This window comes from Nyctereutes procyonoides, unplaced genomic scaffold (genome assembly GCF_905146905.1).
Source record: "Nyctereutes procyonoides isolate TBG_1078 unplaced genomic scaffold, NYPRO_anot_genome, whole genome shotgun sequence".
Taxonomy (NCBI): Eukaryota; Metazoa; Chordata; class Mammalia; order Carnivora; family Canidae; genus Nyctereutes; species Nyctereutes procyonoides.
The window spans coordinates 47,063,500-47,088,917 of record NW_026575051.1 but is presented as its reverse complement, the minus strand read 5'-3'; the positions used below and the strand labels follow the sequence as shown (position 1 = coordinate 47,088,917).

Below are 25,418 nucleotides of genomic sequence, written 5' to 3'. Positions count from 1 at the left end.
TTTTGTGTAATTTGTTTAGGTAACAAAAGTGGGATGCTATCATTTATCCTAAATGTTGCTACTAGAAGTCTTCTGAATACTAGTGACAATTTACTTTTACAAACAGAGAAACAAATTAGCATGAACCAAAGCTTCTCCAGTTGAATGAACATACTTTTATATTGTCAAGTATGGTATACCTTCTTAGTCCTGGAAAAGATTCATCCATGTTAAGTAAATTATTCCAGATTACTAATTTTTACTTAAAGTATCATTAATATTTCCTTAGCACAAGCCAGCCATGGAATAAAATGTGCAATTCCTAAATCCTTCACATTTGGAGAGATGTTCCCCTTCCCAGATCTGTGGTAGCCTCCTCAGGATTTGAATCTTGAGTGAAATGATACAGGGACAGTAATGGGTAGAGTCTGGTCTTTCCAAAAGCAGCTCCCTAAAAAGAGCCCTACTACTGCCCTGACTGTAGTCCTTATAAACTTTTTTTTTTTTTGCTTAGGGCTAGCCAAGACTTGGTTTTTATGCAACCAAAGAACCCTAAAATTCTAACATAGAAAAAATGAAAAATTTGGTATTTTGAGTTTTTTACATTTTGCATTATCTTACTGGTTATAATCAATATAAAAAGTGATCATAGATTTCATATAAATAAATTAAGTTTATTGCTGAATTTTCCCATTAACATTATAGAAAAATTTTTTAAAAACACTGAAATTTCACAAATTATTGACAGCCCAATAGTTTTAAACATACTTTATAAAAAAAAGTACAAAAGTGACATTAGAAATATTTTTTGAAGAAAAGTAGATCATCTAACTGCAAAGAAACATGAATCCAGACAATGAATGGCACAAATACAGCACTTACAGGAGTACTCATTCACCACCTAGAAGTCATTGTCTGCATTATGAAATAGATTCAGTTTGAGAAGTTAGACATTCAGTTTGTTTCTGAACTAGCCTATCTTGGTTTTGCCTCTCTTTTGTAAGAAAAGAGCTAGGTCTTTACTGCTGCTGGGATGAAATACTGTACATCAACTGGAGAACAAGGAGGGGTCGTCCTTCTCCCCTGGTACCTGAACAAGAAAACAGTTCGTACAGAAATGGCTTTGGCACTTTAACCCTTAACCTAGTCCCAAACCTTGTTATTTGAATATTGTATCCTCACGTGATTTTTTTTAACACCATATCCTCTCCATTCTTTTTATATACATTATATATACAGTAATAAAATTCTTTCATTCTTAAAACAAGTTGACCCAAAACAGGTCACATTAAATATTTGTAGCAATTCACTCAGATAGCTTTCTTCTTAATTCTTATAACACAGTTAACATATTGTTTTTGTTTAAGCTACCTTCTGGGATTGACTTAAGGCTCTAGTTTAATCCAAACAGCTTAGTCTTGATAGGAATCTCTTTTGAGGCTGAAATCATACACCACCAACTCTCTCTTTTGAAGCTATTTCTCCTTGTTGGATGGATGTAGTGTCTTGTCTGGGTAATCCATACAGATATATAGAAACACATACAAGAAGAGTGCCCAGAGCAAAGGTGAGTGCTGAAAAGAAAAAAATGTTTAATTTGTATTTGTGTCCTTAAAACTATATCATAATAATTTTAAATTTTGAAATCTATTATTATGGGCTTATACCATTAGATCATATGGAAAATAAATCTAAGTGTTCTATTTTTATGATAGTAAGGTTTAGAAAGATAATCAATTCTAGCTCCCCAGCGCCTCTCCCCACCAAAAAAAAGTACAGTCAAGGGAATGACTATACACTTTCCAAGAACACAAGTATGCCTGTCCTGGGCCACTGACAAAGAATATACTAACTTCCCTATATGCTAATTTAAAGAAAAGCAGTGGAATGTGGCTTTTTCGTGGCACTAGAAACCTGCAGAAATTTAGAGTAAAAGGTAGTTGAGCAAAATTTCTGAGTTAGATGACCAATGACTCAAACCAGTGAAAATTTCTGACTAGGAAATGAAGTGGTGATTTACTGAGTACAATTCCATTTTCTGCTAGCTTTTTTTTTTCTTTAATCTTCAATCCTGAAAATTAGGATATTAATTATAGCTTGTCCAAACTTGACAAACAGGCATTTTATACATAAACACTTATGTCAAAGTCTACGTCAAAAGTGTATATTCTGTTCAAAACTGAACCATATTCTATATGAAATACAACAGCACAATCTTACTAGCTCTAAAAATGGCACACAGAGAAATGACATCAAGCTATGATTTTAGTTCACTCCTAATTAGCTTTGCCTTCAAAAAAAGGAAGTTAAATCTAAGTAGAAAACTGGAAGATTTCTAAGATGTTCTAATTCATTTCCATGACCATCAGCAAGAACACTGACCAAAAGCATTTTTCACTGTTCCCAAGTATCCCTTAGGATCAAAGGCAAAAGGATTTGTTAAGGAAGGATCAGAACTACAATTAAAATTTCACCCAAATCAGGTAAGAAATACATCTAAAACAGGACCTATATACACTGATACTAAAATGGTAAGTGGCTGGCCTCCTACAAAATACATAACTGTGTGCCAGGCATTTATTCTAAGCATTTCACCAAAACAACCCTAGCAGATAGGTGATATGGTCAGTCCCATTTTACAGATGCAGAAACTAAGACACAGGTTAAGTAACTTCCCTCCCCCACCCCAAAGCTGCACAACTAATAAATGATACAGGCAGAACTTAAAACCATACTATAAAATGGTTTTGTAAGATTTCTACAAGCTTGGTGTTCCTCTATTTGCATTTATAACAAGAGTCCATTTTAAAATCAAATGTAAATATAGGCCAGGTCTCTTACTTAATGTCAGTATTTAACAGATTGTGGTATAACTGATCAGTTAAGAAAATTATTATTACAGCACCCCGAAATGTTAAGTCAAAATCACTACTTAAATAATTCAGAAGCCAACTTAATGATGGGTGTGGGCTAAGGAAATATATATTAGAAGGACTCGCATTGTGAGGGTGCCAGAATGTCATCTATGGTAATGAATTTTGTATTAATTACATATTAAGTGAAACAAAGATATCTTTAATTTGGATTTGGATTATTGCTTCAAAACGAATTTATACCCAAGTCTAAAAATTAGGAAGGTACAAACTCGGGGAGATGAGTTTTCTGTTCTTCCTTCATCATAGAAAGCCTTATTTTAATTGTATTGCTGAAAGGAATCATCCCCTAAAGTCCTTGTATTCATTTTCTTGCATACCTAATCAACACTATGTTCACCTGGACGTAAGAAGTATTCAAATTGTTTTGTATCTCAACCCTGGGGAGCAGGGAGGTCCTGACTCCAAAAAAGGTTCCTCCATAGCCCTCTCACTCTCAGTAGACCCAGTACCCCTCAGCATAAGCTCTAGGATGACTGCAAACACCTTAGTACTGCTAACCCGTATCTCATACAACTATAAACTATAACAAAACAATCTGAGTAAGCACAATGATCAACTGCCATATTTAATAACATGAAATGAATCAAGAAGTGGGAAACTCTTCTGTGTTAAAAACCTAAAAATACAAACTAAGACATACTTATCTGTAACCCAAACAGCATCACTGAAGCGAAGGTAGAAAGGACAATGGCTGCTGCCGCAGAAAAACCCTTCATGATGTTGTCTGTGTACTTGACCACAACAGAAGTGTAGAGGCCTCCAACACTTGCAAGAACTTGTATACACAAAGAGATAAAATCTTAACACTCAAATAATGGAACATTCTATGATGGCAAAGCAATTTTCACCCCTAGAGATGCCACACTAATTTACCTAGGAAAATACTATTTTCCTTACAAGTAGCCATCTGAGAGAGTTTGTACTAAAATCGAGTAATAGTTCCTACAAAACAACATTGCTTTTCACATGCCCAGAGGGCTATGTGGTCTACTACTAAATTGTACACATTTATTGCTAACACATTAGATACTTTTGATTGTGAAGGCAAAATTGCTTTGGGATAGCTATGCCACAAAAGTCAGTCAATAAAACCAAAATTACATTTTCAAACTGGTGTTCAAAGTATCAAAGGAACAATTTCAAAATGTTATAAAGGCTTAAAACACAACTTAAAAAAAAAAAAAAAAAAAAGATCTAGCCAGAACTTTTAATTCCTGGATACTTACAGATGACAAACCAGACATAATATGTGTAACCATAGAAAAATCCTTTTTCATTAATTTCAGCTCCATCTGACAAGTAGACGCCAACTAATGTCACAACAATCCCTGAGAGATACATTTGAATGTTTCTCACCCAAAGGGAAGTATCTGAACTCTTTAAAACTTTTTCAAAATACACTCCTGGAAAAAAAATTAGATATGCAAATATGAGAGATACTATTAAAAATTAACTTAAAATGCCTTTCATTTAGAACAAGAACAGAGGTATGACAATGTAAGGTATATATTTCAGGGAACAAACACATTTTACATCAAATGCACATTTATTACGTTGGTTGTGACACGTGGCATCTTAGATATTACCAACATGTATTTTTATAAAGCATAAAGATTAATAACTAAAAAGGAACTTTATAACCCACATTTAACAGAAGACTCAAATTATTAAGAACAGTTTCTGCCTTTATTATAGCAGTCACATAGATCATAGAAGTTCTCTGTTAATGCCAATAATAGACTTGCTTTGGTCGGCTAGAAAACTATACTGTTAGAGTCAATTATCTTAATCATATCCCTGAAAAAAAAATCATATCCCTGTAATATCTGCCTAGTAATGAAAACTCCCAGCTTTGCAAAATAACCTATATAATCACCACTTGGGATTTTTTTACAGAGTAACAACCAAAATAAAATTTAAATAGAACTTGCTGAGTGAAGCCATTTTCCTTTAAAGCAAGGTTCAACAAGCCAAGTTCATACACAATGTCAGAAGGACCATGAACTCCCTCACAGATAATACATTTTGTGTATACATGTATTTTTCTTGCGGTTGAGGGTCCATAGTTTTTTCAGATATTCCGAAAGAGCAAATAACTCCTTATTACATATACCCAAAATCACATACCACTGCTAAAAGTTTTATACTTAAAAATGAATATATGTATCCATCAAAGATTTTCATTATAAACACCATGTTAATTACAGACTTAGAAACTGCCACTCAAATACTAATCAACTAAAAATTCTAATGAAAAACAAGACTGTTTTCGGTGAATGTGTGTTAGAAAGAGCCAGAGAAAGGGAACAAACATATACTGGCTATTCCTATTCCCATTTTTTAATATTCTATCTGAGAAAACCACTTAACTATTAGGTGCTCAGTGACTCTCCAAGCATAAAGGGATATTAAACCACCCACCATTTCCTAAATTGTGTATTGAAAGGTTGAACTAAATACAATGTTGGACACAAACATTTAATTGTTCAAAATGGTACTAACGTCTAATAGCGTATTATTTTTTGGGTAATTCAGTTTTTGTTTCTAATTTGCTTGTTCCTAAGAATAAAAAATTAGCATGATGCTATCATTAAATATATCCTAAATTTAGATTGTTTTCCTTTTACCAAACATCTTTTCTACAAGCAATATTTCACTTCCATATCCCACCTACTTTCTTAGTCAAAAGTAAAAAGAATCCTAACTTTTGAAAAAGCACAAATAAAGATAAATAATAACATAGCTATAACAAATACACTCTTTACTAAAAAGAACTTTCAGGTTCTCTGTTGGAACTATTTCTAAAACACATGTTGCACTAACATCCATACTTTGTCTCTTCTTGATTAAGTGGAGGATTTCTTGTCCCTACACATGAATCTAGACTTTCATGTTTTTTTGATGTTAGTGATTTTGGTTCTCCTCCCTCCCTTTTTGGCTGGTGCTTCTATGTATTAACTTTTCTGAGGTACTCTCCCCCCTGCCCTCCTTTTCTCCCTATTCCAGAATTCCTAATCTGTTAAAGCAGAGGAAGAACTTGAGGTTAAGAGGGAAAAACAGATGCCGAGCTGGTAACTGAACACCTAAAGCAGCAGAATCATACCTGAAGATAGTGCCATTTCCAGGAAAATGGAGATACTTGAGCTTTCTAACTGCTAATAACTTCCTCCATTTTCAGAAGTCTTTGTTCATTTACTTTTTGGTCCTTAGTCCAATCCTTAGCTGGACTGATGGTAAGCATGATGTAAGAACATGATGTAAGTATGTTCTCAGATAACAGCAAGTATGAATGAGGTCTGAACTGAATTCAACACTGCCACACATTTACTGAAAAAACAGCTGGCACAAAACAGTAAGTTGGAGGATAAGCCTTACTGGGAATAAAATTGTTACGATGAAATAAGATGAACTAGATCCCTGTGTAGAGTTTAATCTTTTTTTAAATTTTTAACAGAATAAAACAATGCATTTATCATTTACCTGCAAATCCTGAGCACAATACAGCAACAGCTATAGCGCCAAACCCTAACAATGGATTCTGTTCCACCTGCAATAATGTTTTAAAAGTGATTAGTGACAAAATTCATCCAAGAGAGCAAATGACTATAAAAATCTGTATTACAGTTCTCTTGAAAGTATATGCCACATGAGACCCCGCTGCTATCCTCTAGAGAAAGACAGAAACAAACAAAAGGCCATCCCAGAAATCTCTGAAAAAGCACTGAAGTTATAAAATGTATCACTCAAATTGTAGCCGTGGTGTATGTTTACCAGAACATGCGTGCCCATTTCCTAACAACAGGCAACCTAGCACAGTATTTTGCATAATCAGCTTGCCTCTTAATTTTAACTTCTGCCACCACCCTAACTCAGGCCCTGATAGTGTCAGTGATGTAAATGGTAACAGTTTAACTCATTTATTCCCTAACACCTGCAGGATGAGGTAATGACTTTTAAGCTTTCCTACTTTACTGAATCTTTATCAAATATTAATACCTTACTTACTATGTACTGGATATTTCTCATATACTAAATGAATAAAAATGAGGATGATACATAGTTCTGGTTCTTAAATAGAGGAGATAGAGGAGGATAGAGGATACTGGAGACTACAGGATAGAGGAGACTGACAGGTATATATAATCCTAATTCTGTGCTAAAAGATGCATGTAAATGTGCCCTAATCTACTGTTTCAACTTTATTTCCTTTTTCTTCCCTAAACTAATCCTCAAAGAGCTTTCATCAGTCTTTCTTCAGAGACAAATACTATCTCAATAGTAAGAGTTGAGACATATGACTATACTATGACAATAACATACCTGATTCAAAATAAAGGGCCTGATAGTATAAAAGTGATTGTAGCTGTTATTACTACTATTGATTACCTAGCAAAAGGCTAGAACACATGACTTTACTTAAAAAGTCTAATGGGAGTGCCTGGGTGGCTCAGTCAGTTAAGCATCCAACTCTTGATTTAGGCTCAGGTCATGATTTCAAGGTGGTGAGATCGAGCCCACTGTCTGGCTCCGAGCTGGGCATGGAGCCTGCTTAAGATTCTTTCTCCCTCTGGTCTCCCCACCACTCTGCCCTCCCACACATTCTGCATTTTGGTTTAGGAAAAGCTCACGCACATAACACATTTACGATAAACTGTGAAACGTTTTGTGTATAATCAGTTATGGAATGGCTATTCTCCCCCCACCTCCTCTGAAAACTCACAGACTTATAGGCTAATTTAACAAGTCTCTAGTATTCAGAACAAAGGAGGTAATTCACAAGTTACACCCCACACTGCTTGTCAACATCTAGAGATAGTGGGAAGTTTTAAGACTACTGAAGGACAAGAATCAATGAATGCATCTATAAGAGAAATATAAGGAAGTACTGTGACAAGCATCAGGGAGCAAGAAATCTTTAGAAATGTATTATGAAAGAACAAGGTTGTCTCAATGAGAAGGAAAAAGATTTGGATGGTGGTGGTGTGACTGTCCTCAAACATACAAAGGATCACCATATATAGTGAATTGGGATTTGCGTTAGTCTAACAAGAACAAAGAACAAAGAACAATGAGGGGCAGTTACCAGAAGCTGCCCTTTGCTTAAAATATGAAAGAACTTTATAGAGTGGTCCAAAAGTAGGAAAGCTGCCATATACTCTGCATTAGATTACTGAGCGTTTCACATACATTACCTATATGAGGTGGACCTAGCATGCTTTCTAATGGTGTGAAGTCTTAAAGTTCATATTTCACTTCTGTTTGCCTTACTTCCCAATAAAGTATTTCTATGAGAGTCTACAACTGAATTAAATGTGCAGTACATATTTGGTCACTGTCTTGAAATACCACCAAGAATATATTAAATATGTGAAGACAATAAATATTCATCTAAACCTCATTTTCTGGCAGGTGAGGGGGGAATCCTCCACCTAGTTTTTGGCTAGAAACTACCTAAAAAATGACTGACTTCCTACTTGGCACAAGCTCTCCATACATCCTCAGCTACATCCTCAGCCACCTTATATTTATAGGAGAACTGTGGTCTTTTATTTCCTAAGAGGTAAAGAGAGTCTTCGGTTGTTGAGGGAAATTCCTGAACTACAGTTCCACTTCCTAATTCTCTTTGTAAAAATAATCTATAAAGTATGTTACACTTTATTTTTTTTAAAAGATTTTATTTATTTATTCATGAGAAACAGAAAGAGAGAGGCAGAGACACACACAGGCAGAGGGAGAAGCAGGCTCCATGCAGGGAGCCCGATGTGGGACTCGATCCCGGGACTGGATCCCCGGACTCCAGGATCACGCCCTGCGCCGAAGGCTGGCATTAAACTGCTAAGCCACCCAGGGATCCCGTATGTTACACTTTAAAAAAAAAAAAATCAGGTATGTACCTTAACACTGAACTCTTAAACTGAAAATTATAAAGGCACTTTTGGCCCTATTTTAGTTATTGATTATCAGTAAAAACACTACTATTCTATAATCCCTATCACTGACAGTGGGAGTATGTACAAAAAGATTTTAAAAAACTGGGAGTTGAAGGAAAACATGACAATTAGATGGAGAAAACCTTGCTTAGGGTTCTTGAGAAAATGTCTAAAAGGCCTGTGAGTTCTGAACATACAAACTGGAAACTGATAAAATTGTATCACAGGTTAGCTGTTAGTGTGTAACTATGGACAAGTTACTTCAGTTGTTTGAACTTCAATTTTGTCCTCCATAAAACGAAGGGGGGTGATTACATTAATGGTATTTTCCATCTCTAATATATTTTAGTCATGTTCCCACCCAGAAAAACTAAAGGAGGGGATTCCAGTCAGTTATATTATCTGTATCCAAAGGGAGTAAAAAAAAATTAAAAATGCCTATCTGTAGGGCAAAGATTCCTTTCAGTCAAAGAAATGTAATCATACTACATTCATCAATATGACTGTCTAAAGTGTCATAAGACTTAAGGAAGTCTTCTATTTTAGGTATGGTATTTGTTTCTTACCACAACTTTTGTAGCTTGGGCTGGCTTCCACTGTACAAGTATGACTCCACCACACAGCATAAAAACTGAAATCCACTGTAATTTGCTGAGTGTCCGGTTTAACATTAAAACAGTACATAAAGCAGTGCAGGGAATCTTCAATTGATAGGTCACCTAGAAACAAAACAATGAATTAATGAACTCATAACAATAGTCTCTGACACAAATATTTGATATTAACAGAATTATGGAGAAGAAATATAACGTGATAAAGGGTTAATAAAAATCTTTTCACCCTAAAAATTTGTTTTTAAGATCCTATATTTTTTGTTGTCATTCACCTCCACTTACCTGGTATACTGCTGCATCCAGATTGCTAAGAGCTAGGAAAGCCATATTGTTCTGAACAGCATACACTAATGATGGTACACTTAACTTCATCAGTTCCTTGGGGCTCCCCAAGACATTTTCTTTTAAAGATGCCTTGAATCTACCCAGACTACCAGCTTCTCTTTGAAAACAAAAGGGAGAGAAAGGGGTGAGAAAATTAAAGAGCATCTTTTTTTTTTTTTTTTTAAGATTTTATTTCTAAATAAACTCTGCACCCAACATGCAGCTCAACTCCCAACCCCTAGATCAAGAGTCGTGTGCTTTACCAACTAAGCCAGCCAGGTGCCTCTATATAGTGTCCTTTTGATAAGATTCCTTCACACAGAATAGCTGTAAGGTATTAGGTCTATTGATGGAATTTAGCAAATTTATTTTGTTTTTATAATTTCAACTAATTTTAGATTAAAAGAAACATAACTGTGTAAAAGAAAAACAATTACAAGGTTTTTTTGGGAAAATATGACAATGAGGCTTACCATCATCAACCTCTGGTCAAAGCTCCAGGAGTTTTAAGTATATTAAAAAATGACATAATAGGAAACCAGAATTGCTGATATTACCTATAAAAATTTAATCCCTCCCATTTTAACTGCCATTATATCAAGCTCACCCTCATTATTCTAATTAGATTGCTTATCTATTTTTAAAGGTTTTGTTTTTTTTAATTACTATAGGTTTAAATTACAAACAAGAAAAAAGCTTTGATAATTATGGAAGTTACTTGGGATAGGGATTGAGCAATTCAGGTCAATATTCTTTGTAAATTAGTTCAGTGCTTATGAAATCTAGTACACGATAAATCAAAGCATACTCATAAAACTGAAGTACATATCTATAAGCTTGCAGGAAATAATTTTACTAATACCAACTGCAAAAAATTTGCAGGAAATAATAATTTACTAATACCAATACTAAACTGTATTTGTAATGTACATAAAGTTTGCTACTTGATGCATACTGATGATACATGCTCTTAACTATTCTTATTTTTTCCTCAGGAGGAACTAGTTAATTCAGTTCATATTTGCCCTCTTGAAAATTTCCTGAAAATAAAAAAGTGTGTTTTATATTAAGCATCAACACCATACAAGGGTTTATATCAAAAGGGTCCTGACTGCAGTTCACAAAATCCTTAAGAGGACAAGGCCATAATATTTCTGCAGGGAAACAGATCTGTTTCAACTCCAAGTTAATGACAGTCACACTAAGCCTCTATTATGTTTGCTTAACAGAATCAACAGTCATTAACTGAATTTTGTCATATATAAATACAGCAAAAATAATTACACATGTTGTGAAGGGGAGCAAAAAGTCAACAATGTCAAACTTATTACCTATACCTATCCACTGTAGAACTCTCCAGCCCCCAAGAAAATGCTTACGTGTGACAGGAAATTTGGCCTAGCATAGAAACAAAAGACATCCTTCTTAGTTACAGGTCTTCTTCAGGTGCCAAATTCAACATGCTCTACCCCACAATGGTAAATCTATATGCTGAAAAGTAATGCACATGGCTTGGTGGCAGGCTATAAACTCTATTCAGAAAAGGGAAAGAATATCAAAAAGATGACTACAAAGAAATTCTAGGTAGTAGAATTTTCCAGTACTACAGATTGGCCCTTTAAACATTTGAGTCTTTTTTCAATTTTAAATGCAAATCTAAGATGTCCTATATGCTTCCTCAACAACTCAAAACTCATTTTTTTTCAGAGAATGTTTTCCCTCAATTATAGAATTGAGGAACAAAACTAAAGAGAAACAATTAAAATAAGAATGAAGAACCACAGGAGTACAGCTCAAAAGAGCTATCGTAACAGGATGATGTATTAGAAAACATACCGGAACATTTTCCTTAATGTCCTATTTCCCACTAGTAAGCACAAGATAGCAGAGATATAAATCTTATAAAACTGTGAAGTACAGGACATTGCTTTCAGTGTACTGTTACTTTTAATGCCTTCTAAAATACTGACACATACTGCTCTATCTGCAGAGTGGTTCCCTAAAGAACTAAGAGATACCTGTTTGTACCCATCGCCCACATGCCACTGCCATGTTCATTGATTTCCTACATTGGATTCCCCAAGCTCGAGTATAGTGGCTATTATCCCTTCCCTAATCACTTGTTCTGGGCAATGCCAATTTACCTCTACCCCTTAGGGATACTCTAAGCCTTCAATAATATCGAATGAATTATCGCCTATCCAGAAAAGAGGTGGTCTCTTTATCACTGACCCTCTTTACCTTGTTGGAATATGAACTACATAAGTACCTCATTACTATTCCACCATGCCTGTATCAATATCAGAATTGCTGTGGTCCCTTTTCTCCCTGACACTTTTCTCCTTATCTCTTCTACTGCACTTTCAGCTTTCAACATAAAAGAAGTGCCTATGAGACATCACTCGTCAACCTGAGTACTCCTTTCCTTCATTGTGACAAACCAGTAAATATAGTGTATCAGGAATGACCTTCAGATCTTTGGCTCTCCTGGCTATATCCTTTCTGTTGAATGCTTAGGAGCTACTTATTCACTGCCAGAAAGGCTTCAGAACTTTTTTCTGGTTCCTTTTCTAATGCAGATATTAGAGAAGCCAAGCTATATCAGAATGTTAACTACTGGAGAGTTCAGGTTTCACTGTAGTGCCTTATAATTATAGCAGTATTATATAATTATAATAAAATATTTTGAACTAAGTTACAAAGGCAGAGGATGCTAAAAATAATTTAAAAAACAAAAGCTCAAGAATAGAAAAATATCAGTAAAATAAAGAGATTTAGGGGGCCTAAGAATATGTGGAAATCTTAGCACACAGTTTAAGGAAGTAAATGATTTTAGTATTAATCAAATTAAATCCTGTTTAACACATGTTAAGAATATAGCTCTTAAAGCTTATAATTAGCTTTACTCACTAAAGATAAAAAATAACAATATATCTTTAGAAAACACTAGTTGTCATCTACTGTTTTACTATTAAACAAAAATAATCAATTCTAAATATACTACAGCCTTGAATATACTATAAAAAGGAACACATAAAAGCCAAAGGTGATTTTTTCTTCCATTTTCCTGCCCTGTTGTTTTCTTAGAAATCAAATACTTTACTAAGTACCTTTTGTAATAAACAAATGTATTAAACTCCATTGTATGTGACATTGCTAGATTTAAAAAAGAGCATGTGTAATCCAAAAGCACAGATTTTTTCTTAGATATAGTCTCCCATTAAATTTCTTAATTGAACAATTTGTTTTGATTTTTATCGCTGGAATAGAATGTGCAACCTTTTGTTATCTGAAGAAATTCTGAAACTCCTCATTGATTACAGATTCCACTGGTGCCTTCCCCCCTAAAAATTTCCTATCAACAGGCTGAAACCAATTTTTTCTGACCTATATTTATATTTGGTCAAAAAGTAGGCCTTGTTCTCCCAGCTCCTGATCTGATGAGAACTACTTGGAGGCATCATGTAAGGTACATGCTTTTTACATCCTATGACCCTAAACCCGTTACAACATGGGTACAAAGAGGTGTCAAAAAATGCAAACCCAGTGTTACAGATTTTATTAGAACAGTATTTCTGGTCTTCTAGAAGAGTGACTTTTGACAAACAGTAGCTTAGGAAGTTTGAATGGTTAAGTAAATGTTTAGATCTGATGTTACGTGTAGTAATAAGTTATGAAAAAATATAAACCAAGTCTTAGCAATAAAAAATAAACAATATATATGTATATATAAACAAACCCAGCAGGAGAAACAAAACAGGACTAGATAATCTATAATGTAAGCCATTATTCTAGGAAATGCCAGAAAACAATTAAAATAATTTTTCTGGAGTAAAATAATTTTCTCCAGTCTTATATAATGTATTTGGTTTATTACTAAACACACTCAAAATATAGTACATTTACACAACCTGCTAAGTTTACTTAGTCTTTACAGACTGGTGAAGAGCAAACAATAAAAAGTGACTTTGTTCTAAGACAATGTGAAAGTTTTGTAGTTTCATTTCTTCATTCCACAAGTGACAGATTTAAATAAAAACTGTCCGTTTTAACAGCTATGATAGCATTTAATAAAGCATACAGCTAACCAGTAATTTTCCTGTGACCTGGAGTAGTAACTAGTTTGAAAAACCAAAATATTTTAGACATTATACTGTTTTAAGTTTTAGAGTATAACTCAGAAATTGGTAATTCAGAGTTCTTTAAAAATCGATTTAATCACATAGAACTTTTGCAACTTTGAACTGTAATCTGTCCCCTCCTCCTAAAAACAGGATTTAGTAATTTCCTCTTCAATTTAAAAGTGATCTGATGTAATCATACATATGCACAACAGTGTAAGAAGATGGGTTGTTATGCCTTTGTTTAGATTGCAAACAACCCAAATGCCCATCAATAGAGGTTAGTATATATAATACATCCAAATAATGGAACACCATGCAGCTCTTAAAAAGAATTAGATTTAGATTTCTATGTACGGACATGGAACAATCTCTAAAATAAAACATTTAAGCAGGAAAAACAAAGTAAAGTGGAGCATTAGCATATACCATCCATATATGCATAGTATGGGTAATTAAAACTCCACCAATCAGACCACGTAAACTTTAAATCTTACCTAAGCAGCCATCTATTAATTCTTCCCTGCATTCCTATTCTTGCAGTTCTAGCTTACTGAAATAAGTATAATTTCACATTCCAAAAATTACTATAAATTATAAGTAAAATCAACAAGAATGGGGAAACCTAAAATTACAAACAAAGCAGAAAAACTTGTCAGGTTTTTTTTAAAATGAATAACAAAATTACACTGAAGGGGAAAAAAGAACTGACCCAACTATTCTTAAAAAAGTCTTCTTACTGTATGTTCTAAAATGAAAGGCAAAAAAAAACTACATACAAATACTGTTTAGTGAGTAGGATTTTCACAGCTCTATGTTAGAAACTGAATCTACTCATGTACTCAAAGATTGAGCAAATAAGTAAATATCTTAAGGATAAAAGAACCTAGACGCATCACCATTAGAGAAGGGAGCAACTATGGGAAGGGAAGTTCTAAAGTAAACTGTGTATGAGATCAGAATTACAGATCTCAATATTACAACTCATGGTTATACACACAGACATAGACATATGTATGCCCACATACACATACAGAAACATTAAAAAAAGAAAGAGAAAGAAGAATGAGAGAAAAAAAAGAAAAAGAAAAAAAGAAAAGAAAAGAGAAACAGGAAAAAACTTGAAGATCCCACTGCCCTAATCTGGGATAATTTTAGCATCAAAATAAACAATGATAATGGATTCCAGCCCAATGAATCCATGAATCTATGCTGTGTGTATGAGAGAGACAGAAACAGAAAGGGAATGCTTCTTAGAGTAGGCCAACTAATAAATGTACAAGGAACAATGAAATTAAGAAATTACTATTTGGCAACATCAATAGGCAATAAATTTAGTGAGTGAAAATGATAGGAGAAACAGTATTTCCTTAGCCATGAAGTATCTCTCCACAAGATATTCATTAATTACAAAGATAAAATGGGTAACTCTATGTGGAGAAACTTAGCAGGCACTACCCTAATCAAATCAAAATTAAATTACCAGTGATGGGGCAAATAGATATTACATGCCTGATGATACACTGCAGTGAGGACACACCATTTCTGTGATATTTCTGGCCACAAAAACAAAAAATACAACTAAATTTAATCATAAGAAAGCTTTCAATAAACAAATTGACATTCTATGAAATAAATGGACTATGCTCTTCAACAATGTCAAAGACATGCAAAAAAGAAATTTGGAAGAACTGTCCCAAATTAAAGGAAGCTAGAGATGTGACAACTGAATGTAATTATTCTACTATTTAAGGACACTAGGGCAATTGGCAAAATTATCTAAGGTTTGTCAACTAAATAATAATATTGTGTCAATACTAGTATCTCAATTTTGGTATTTTATGATTAGGTAACAATGTCATTGTTTTTAGGAAATATGCACTAAAGAATCTAGGGACAAAGCAGCATCTTGTGTGACCTTCCTCTCAAATAGTTTATAAAAAATGCACAAGTATATACAGAAAAAGAATATAAAATGTACATGGTAAAATGCTGGCTTTCAGAAATAAAAAAGAAAAATCAGAAAATAAAACAAAATCACTGAAATGTCTAACAATGCTACTACATTCTTATCTTTGTCTTAGCTAATCAAAACCTGCTCAATTATTTCACTGTTCTGAAAGACCCATAATTTGAAAATTAGAGATCAGGGAACTTGTCTTCTAATCCTCTCACTGCCAATCACTTTCTAGGTATCTTTGGCAAATAAATCTTCCCTCAACCTAAGATTTCTCATAATAGAAGATGAAATTATAGCTACAACTAAAATAGAGGGACAAGAATGGAATGAAAATTGGCTGTATCTACCTGCATGTTTCCCTCACTGTCTGAGGGGAGACAGGAAAGAATGTTTCCTTAACATCACTCTGGCAGCCCGCCACTCTCAATAGCAATAATCCTGATATCTGAATGCAGCAAATTTAATTGCTGCAATCTTAAAAGATATTTGGCACTTTACACAACACATTTTGACAGTGATTAACAGATTGTATTTCAGAGTGTAGTTTCTTGCTTTCTAAAGAAGTTAGGTATCTGCTCATTAGGTTTTCAAAAATTCCTTTTTTACGATAGTGCCAAAAAGCAGCATTATTCTTTGGTTTTCCTAAGGTGGTTTTAACTTACAACATTATGTATTATAGAAGTAGTTTCCTCATTTAATGCCCAGTTTTCTTGGAGACCACACCAATGTGTGCATTTCTCTGCCTTTTGTTCTCTTACCACAATCTGAAAGATGTTATATACTGTACTCCTCACCAAAGCAAGTCTACATTTCCTTCAGAAAATTACCTTAAACACATCACACAGAAAAATTTCAACTGAATTTCATTTATAATTTACTTTTTTTACTATATATAAATAGGGCAAAGAAGATTTGAGATTAAAATTAAGCTATTGTCTTCCAGTGTTTCAGCAAGCCAGCTATACCCTTCAGACTACAAAGGGTTTTACCATACTAATACTACTACCTATGCTTCAGGGGATGCAACCCCACTATTCCGACCCAGGTAAGGGAAAAAGGAAGAGAAGGAACCAGAGAGAATGGAGTCTCTGCCATGTGATCTGGATTGCCAATATGAATTCTGTCCAAATAGGATTCCCTACATACAGAAACTCCCTACCACCTTAAATCCTGAGAGACTGGCCATTCATTTAAAACAAGAGTCTGGAACCAAATCCATTTGGTCAGGTCAAATTTATTAGACCAAGATTATATTAATTAGTCCCTTTCCAGTCTCAAGTTCTGACATGAGAAGAGTGACTAGACTGTAGATCTCCAAAGCTCACCAGGAACCATCCCTGGAGCTACAACTGCCTCTGCTTAAATTCTTAGGACCTAAATATTCTAATTTACCTAATTTGGGCACTTGGTTGAAGTTATGTTTACCTTAATCTGCTTAATTTAACTCCTAGAGAATTCTGAGACACTGCCTCAGACCAGACTGACTCTTGTTATTTTTTAAATAAGATGACTCCCGTTTGTCTACATACTGCACATATTACTGTGTGTTCCTCTTCATGTAGGTTCTGTGGTTTCTGGTTAAATTGTCCAGAAAATAGGAATCTTTAAGGTAAACAGAGTTAAAGGGCATTGAAAATGAGAATACTTTTATGAGACTGCTCTCTTCTGCCAATCTTTTCTAATCCCATGAGATTATATAGTTTATGTGATAAGGACATCCATATTTATTTCTCTAGCCCAGACCTCTCTTCTGTGTTCCAAACTCATCAGTGCAACTGCCTATTTTCCACAGCCCACTTGGATATCTCAGTGGCACTAAAAACTCAATGTTGTACCTACCCAAAATGAAAGTATTGATATCCCCTTCCCTCAAATCTGCTTTTCTTCCTGTCTCAGAGAAAAATAACTGTACCCAGTTTTTTATAAGAAAAATGATTCTTAAGACCCCCCCTTGCCTCATCTGCTGTAATTGATCTTCGTTATTCATGGGTTCTGTGTGTACAAATCTGCGTATTTGCTAACATGTATCTGTAACCCCAAAATCAATACTCTCAGCACTTGTACAATCATAGGCAGACATGTACAGAGATGCCAAAAATTTGAATTGCCTAATATACACATCCCCAGTCGAGGTCGAAAAAAGACAATGCTCTTCTTGTTTCAGTTCTTACACCGTAAGCAAATGTAGCCTATTTAGTGCAACGTTTTCCCCATTTGGGGGCTTTTTGGTGGTGATTTTGCTCTCTAAAATGGCCCCCAAGCATAATGTCCAAGTCCAAGACAGCTGTAATGTGCCTTAAGGAGAAAAATACAAGTTAGATAAGATTTCTTTAGGCATGAGTTATAGAGCTATTGGCTGTGAGTTCAATGCTAATCAACATATATTAAATAAGGTGTCTTTAAAAAGAAACATGCATAAAACAAGGTTATATATTGATCAGTTGATGAAAATGTTGCGACCAGAGACTCACAGGAACTTAACACTGTTTTTGCCTTAGGAGCAGAGCAATATTCACTAATTCAGTGTCCGTGGTAATTTCATAGAACATAACTACTGTGAATAATACCAATCGACTGTGTACCCAAACCCACCACCAACTCCTATAGATTCTCCTTCCAGAACGTAACTCAGATCCATTAGCTTCTATGCTGTCATAGTAGGCCATTATTTCTAGCCTAATAAGCTTCCTTATTCCCAACTCTTGGCACCCTTCTAATCCATTCTCCTCAAAGATCAAAATGACTCTTAAAGCAAAATGGATTGTCATGGTTAGTCCTTGATTTAAACCATTCAGTTGTTTCTGAGGGCACTTTAGATAAAATCCAAAATTCTTCACAGGCCCATGGACTTACCTTGATACCCTGTAGACCTCTCCTGTTTCATCTTAGCACCCCTGAGACATACTGATTTGCTGCCGTTATTCCCTAAGAGTCAAGAATTTTCCTGCTTCAGGGACTTCAAACACACTATTCTCTCTTCTTTCTCTGTGTTCTTATCCTACACAAGTTGTACTCAATGTTCAAGTCTAGGTTTAAATGTAACTTTCTCAGAAAGCCTTCCAACCCAAATGGAGACCCTCTATTATACTTATTTGTAGCATCTTCTAGTTACCCTTCTTAACAGCATATATTATTTATTTGCTTAATATCTGGTTCTCCACTAGACTATAAGCTCCATGAGGACAGAACTATACTGTGCTTTAGTTTCATTATCAAAGGTCTCATCACATATTGCTAAAGAAGCAATCACAATATCCTTTGATTTCATTTTATAAGTATCAATCTGTGACTTCCTAGGTTGAAATCATTCTCCTTTATCTTTCACTTTTTTTTTTTACCATTCTAAGAAATGACCATTCTTAACATTCTAAGTAAATTCTTTGTTCCAAGAAATAAAATATTTTCTTGTTATAACAGGTAGTTTCTATCGATGTGTTCTGAATAAGCACATGAAAATTTGCCAACATATTCTCCATGAAAATTATATTCACTTTAAAATCCAATAGTTTCCAGGGGATCCCTGGATGGCTCAGCGGTTTGGCGCCTGCCTTTGGCCCAGGACGTGGTCCTGGCATCCCGGGATCGAGTCCCACGTCGGGCTCCCTGCGTGAAGCCTGCTTCTCCCTCTGCCTGTGTCTCTGCCTCTCTCTCTCTCTGTCATAAATAAATAAAATCTTTAAAAAAATAAAATAAAATAATAAAATAAAATCCAATAGTTTCGGGACGCCTGAGTGGCTCCGTGGTTGAGTGTCTGCCTTTGGCCCAGGGTGAGATCCCAGAGTTCCAGGATGGAGTCCTACATCGGGCTCCCTGGGAGGAACCTGCTTCTCCCTCTGCCTATGTCTCTGCCTTCTCTCTGTGTCTCTCATGAATACATAAAATCTTTAAAAATAATAATAAATAAAATAATAAAATCCAATAGTTTCAAATGCATTTAATTTCATGTTTTACGAATTCATTGCCAGTGCTTTTTCCACTTAGAAACTCTTATGTGCTTTAAATGAATCTTCTTCATCAAATTCTTGTTAGCCATATGATATCAAATGCCAGCTACCAAAACTATGTATGTCATAATTCTTTACTTTTTTTTGGTTGTCCCTAGTCTTGTATACACTGCAGGTACAGGTTCATAAAAGAGCCTCTCTTGTGAGCCTTTACATTATGCTGGTGTCAGACACAGCAACTTATTATTGAGGATGATCATGTTCATCAAGTACAGTATTTGGTTTTCCATACTGTTGTTATTTCAGCACCATTATCTGACTTGTCTGGTGAATTCTCAGAAATTATTTGGGTTTTTATTTTTATGTAATTTTCAAAAAAATTTCCACAAAACAAACTACAGCTGACCATACCCATAACATTGAATAACTGAAAAATAAGAAATACTACACACCAAGCATTGCAAGGCTGGAAAAACATCAAAATAAAGTCTATCCAAGTGGTTTCGCAGAATACAGCTCAATGGCTGAGCTACACCAAAGACCTCGCTGCTTTTTTTTACACATTGGTTTTTAAACATTCCCAACAGTTACAAAACAACTGAATGATTTGACCTTACAGTTTAAAATGGCTGATGCCATGCCTGACAGTCCTATTTCATCCTTGAGTCACAATTTTTTCTCCCTGTGGAATTTGGGGAATAAAAAGAAGAGATGGGTTCCCTTTTCCCTCTTCTATCAATATCCCTATATTTGTCTTAAAAGAAGCCAAGCCTTAAGATTTTATTAAACTCTTAGGTTATATAGAAGTTGCTGTAGAGTTTTTGTAGTTGTAGTAGAGGTTTTTGCCTTTGGAACATTGCCTTTTAAAGGTACAATAAGACCTCTCATTTATCTGGCATTATCCAGAATGACGAATCCCCCAAGCAAAGCCAAATCTCCAAAAAAAATGAATCTTATTAAGAAACTGTGAAAGGTCTGAGATTTTACCCAACTTACAACCTAACAACTAAGCCCAAAAGATAAATTATTTTTTAAGATTATTTGAGAGACAGAGTACCCAAAAAGGGCACAAGCAGAGGAGACAGTTGGACAGAAAGGGGGAAGCGGACTCTGTTGAGCAGGGAGCCTTAGGAGCCTGAGATCATGACCTAAACCGAAGGCAGAAGCTTAACCAACTGAGCCACTCAGGTGCCTCTAAACTCCAATATATTAAAGCTTGCTACCACATGGCTTCAAGTTATTTTTCTGTTCTTTTCTTCCTCCCCAAGGCATTTTTATACTTTTTCACATAATATTTGTAATCATGCATGTGTTTACTGATTTTCTCTCTTCTTCTAAACCTAAGCTCCAACCAAGGAAAAACTATATATATTTCATTCATACTTGTATATTCAACACATTTTATAAAACTGTAACACAAAAATCAGTAAATATCTATTAAATGAAATTTAAAAATATTTATATGCAATGTGTTTCTACCTAAAAGCTTACGCACATGCTATTCCTCACTGGTGCTCCACTCTCACTAAATCACATCTTGAAATCTGTATGAATTCTCACCTGCCACATGACCCAAAAGGGTTCACATCTCATAAATCTCCCAATGCAATTTCCTACCGGATTTTACTTAATTCGCACAACCCTATATTATTTTCTGCAATTAAAATATAAAGAAACTAAAGCTTAGAGAGATTAAAAGATATGTGCAAACTCATCTAAGTTTAAAATTAAGTCTGTGTCACTTCAAAGTCCCTATTCCTAAACCTCTCTCATATCACATGCATCCTTAGCTAAAATGATTCTCCTACAATGTCACTGATCCAAAGCCCAGTGTTGGCAGCCCAGGTGGCTCAGCAGTTTAGTGCCACCTTTCAGCCCAGGGCGTCATCCTGGAGACCGGGGATTGAGTCCAATGTCAGGCTCCCTGCATGGAGCCTGCTTCTCCCTCTGCCTCTCCCTCTCTCTGTGTCTCTCATGAATAAATAAATAAAATCTTCAAAAAAAAAAAAAAAAAAGCCCAGTGTTGCCACATATTAATGTAAGTATAATACTGAGGAACCTCAGATGATGTACAGGCAAAATAAGGGTGTAGAACTTACCAAAAAAAAAAAAATTGTATACAGATTAGATAATGAAAAGTACTTAGCACAGTGCCCAGTACTTAACACACAAAACACTCAAGAAACATTAACTATTATTATCATTATATGCCTCTGAAACAGAAATCACTAATTTGTTTCTGTGAGGGTCAAATGGTAAAATAGTTCAGAGGCTGTAAGCCCCACAATCTGTGCTACAACAAAAAGAGGCAGCAAGCTGGGTTTGGCCCACAAGTCATAATTTGCCAACCCCTGGTTTATAGCAACATTCTTCAACCTCAGCACTATGAATATGTGGGGCTGGATGAGTCTCTGCTACAGAGGGCTGTTTTGTGCATCGCAGAAAGTTCAGCAGCATCCTTAGCCTCCACTCAGCAGATGCCAGTAGCATCACCCAAGCGGACACAACTAAAAAAAGATCTCCTGTGGAGCAAAACTGCCCCTGGTTGAGAAACACTGCTCTAGAGCAATCAAACTTAGGAAGATGCAGCCAGAATTTTCTAATAAATAAAATAACTAAGTGGAGAATTAACAATTACACACACTAAGAAGTATTTATACTCACTTAGCTAAAATTCCCACACTTAGCAATAACTTTATAACTTCTGTGATACACACGGCTGTGGTTGAAAAGTAGAGTTCTTTGTCTGATGTCCTTGTGTATCTTAAAGCTATGGTATAAGCTGCAGCCACCAGGGTCATCACTGCCAAGCAGTAGAACTTGAATAATAAACTGACATTTTCTGGAAAATATGTGCAACAAAGATATTATTTAGTAGACAGCATTATGTTTATAAAAATTAATGTTATTCCTCAAAATGCTTCCCAACTTCAAGCACAAGATACTTTTTAAAACCCAGGATATTTGACAATTTATCTCAAAACAATACTTTCCCAGTACATGAACACCAACATGCATACACAAAATACAGCTGGCTTTAAGTATCAACCAGTTAAGCAAAGATTTTGTCCCTGAAGGATGCCCCAACTGCAAGATTATGTGGCATACTGACGCTAGCCTGGGATATAATAAATTACATATTTAATATATCCTTATAATATAATGTTAGTATCACACATTTATAGTAGGCATGTAAGACTTATGGCTGAGGCAGAACAAATATTTATCGGCAATAAGCCTAAATCTGTAAATTACTGCAACTATTTCAGATAATGATTTGAATTCTGTAATTTTGAAGCTCTGCTCATCATTAATCTTGCTGTCCCCATCCTATGTTAGTTATCGAAACAATTCTATTTTTTTTTCCCCTTAATTCCTGTTTTGCTACAAAAAGACTCTTGAAGGTTGGACTTACTCGAAATGGGAGCATGCGTAAGAGCGTGATACACAACTCCAGACAATGTCCCTGGCAGGGCTTTAATGATAATCGTGAGTTCCCCAACCAGGAAAATAACTTGGCACCCATGCAGGAAGATATCCTTTAAGTGTTTGTTTGACATTTACTCAGGGGTGAAGCCAAATATAGTCCGTAGAAGGGTGGAGAAGGAATCCGGGTGTCGCCCAACCTGTCCTAGCTACAGCTCTGAGGTCCAGAAATCCAGCTCCGTTCCCAACTTACATACCCTACTCAGCGAAACAAAACTCAGCTTCGGGGTGAATCACAACCACTCTCACGAGAGGGCAATCAGTCATCAAATACCAATACCCTAACGTGCTATCCCCCGGGGGGGGGGGCCGTGGCTCTCGCCCTCCACCCAAAATATCAAGAGCTTCCTTCTAACCCACACAACATCCTCCAGGGAAGGCGCTCCGTTAACGACGGCTTTCTCCATCCCGTTACGGCGTCAGCGCGGCTGTAATGCCCCAGTGATGCTTCGTGCGGCGGCTCCGTGGACCAGCCGCGGCGTGGGCTCCGCGCCCGGAGCGCGCCCTCGAGCCTCTGAGCATCCGTAGGGCAGAAGGCGCAGAAGAGACCGCAGCCGCGGACCCCGGCCGGAACCCGGCACCGTACTGCGCGGCCGCGCCGGGACGCGGGGCCCCCTCGGGGTCCGCCGCAGCCCGGGCCTGTCGGAATTTGGTTCCCACCCGCTGCGAGCTCGTCGGGGCAGAGGCGGGGTGGAGCCGCAAGAAGCCCCGCGCGGAGTCCGCCTTGGGGAAGCCAGCCGCAGCAGGAGGCTGCCGCCCTGCGCTGCCCTGACAGGCGGCGGCGGCGGCGGCGGCGGCGGCGGCCCCGGCGGCGCGGGCTCACACCGGCGAGCGGCCCCAAACAAACTCCGGACGCCGACGCCGACGCCCACGCCGACGCCCACGCCTGGCCCCGGAGCTCCGCGGGCGCGGACAGGCGCTGACGCTCGCGCGCCCCCGCCCCCGCGGGCTCCCCCGTCCCGGCGGCCCCCGGCCTCACCTCTTGGGGCAGCCATGGTTCCCCGACAGCCCCGCGCGGAACTGACGCACGCCCCCTCCGCGCGCCCTCCTCGGGACACCCGAGGCCGCCTCCTGTGATCATAGAGACGAAAATCCCTCGGCCTAGAGCGCCCCGGCGGCCGACCGTCCGCCGACTTCCTGCCCAGTCTGACACCAAGATTAGGCTCAGCGCTCCGAGCTACCCCCGAAAATGGGAAGACCCGGATGGAGGAGAGTCCCGGCCGACAAGTGCGTAAAAGTCGAGTCCAAGGCGTCGTTCTGTCAACTAGATCTCCCGGCCGGCTAAGGAAGCCGAGTCAAGGGAGCAGAGCGTTGCCTTCTGGGAATTGTAGTCCTCACCAAGGTAACAGGGTAGCAAATGCGACCGGAGGGGAAGTCTTAGGGATTGATGCCCGCCCAAGCTGTTACAGAAACCCCCGGAATCCGTAAAGCAACAGAAACTACTTTTGACAACTTTTCCAACTCCCACCTTGTTCATTACCTTGCATTTGCACCTCGTACTTAATATGATTGATGTACTTTTCACAAGTCCTGTGTCCTTATTGTCAGCATTGTCGTTGATGATGTTGACTTGGCCAGGCATTCTAACTACGTGATCCTCTCACAACGAAGGGGCTTCAAAAAATATTAGACGTGTCAACAGGCATTTACTTCGACTGCTATAATCTTCACTCTCACTAGAGGATACTACTTAGCATAAGCGATGTTAGAAATAATTCACTGGCAGAATGAAAGCCTTTCCAGATAACGTGGATTGGTTAAAAATATAAAGGTACCTCAGCCCTTCCAGGAACAGATACAAGATACCCAGCAGCCTACGCCTCTTGTAGCACCATCTTTCCCTAAATTGATTTTTTAAAGGTTTGAGTGAGTTGTATACACCATTGTGTTACAATCAGATATACATACCCGTAGTCTATTAACATTATTGGAAAAAATTTCATGCCTTATTAGCATCATATTCCTATTAGAAGGAGCTTTGTAGAGCTGGACATTTGATTAATCTCATACTGGAATACTGTTGGGACCTTCCCAACAACAATCCTGGGTTGTATGTGTGCTCACCGGTTCTTATCTCCTCTTCCTGTAATTGGTACAGCTCCCTACTGCAAATTTTCTTATGCG

At 36.8% G+C, this 25,418-nt stretch overlaps 1 protein-coding gene across 1 annotated transcript; it reads right to left on the bottom strand.

Moving 5' to 3' along the window:
• Positions 1 to 704: 704 nt before the first annotated feature.
• SLC35A1 (solute carrier family 35 member A1) lies at positions 705 to 24,576 on the bottom strand. The gene is made up of 8 exons (XM_055330044.1): positions 24,274 to 24,576; positions 22,473 to 22,650; positions 9,742 to 9,901; positions 9,412 to 9,564; positions 6,396 to 6,462; positions 4,142 to 4,318; positions 3,556 to 3,690; positions 705 to 1,553 (listed from the first exon to the last, which is right to left on the bottom strand). The coding sequence occupies exons 1-8, from the start codon at positions 24,287 to 24,289 to the stop codon at positions 1,426 to 1,428; spliced, it is 1,014 nt and encodes a 337-aa protein (XP_055186019.1). The 5' UTR covers positions 24,290 to 24,576; the 3' UTR covers positions 705 to 1,425.
• Positions 24,577 to 25,418: the final 842 nt, after the last annotated feature.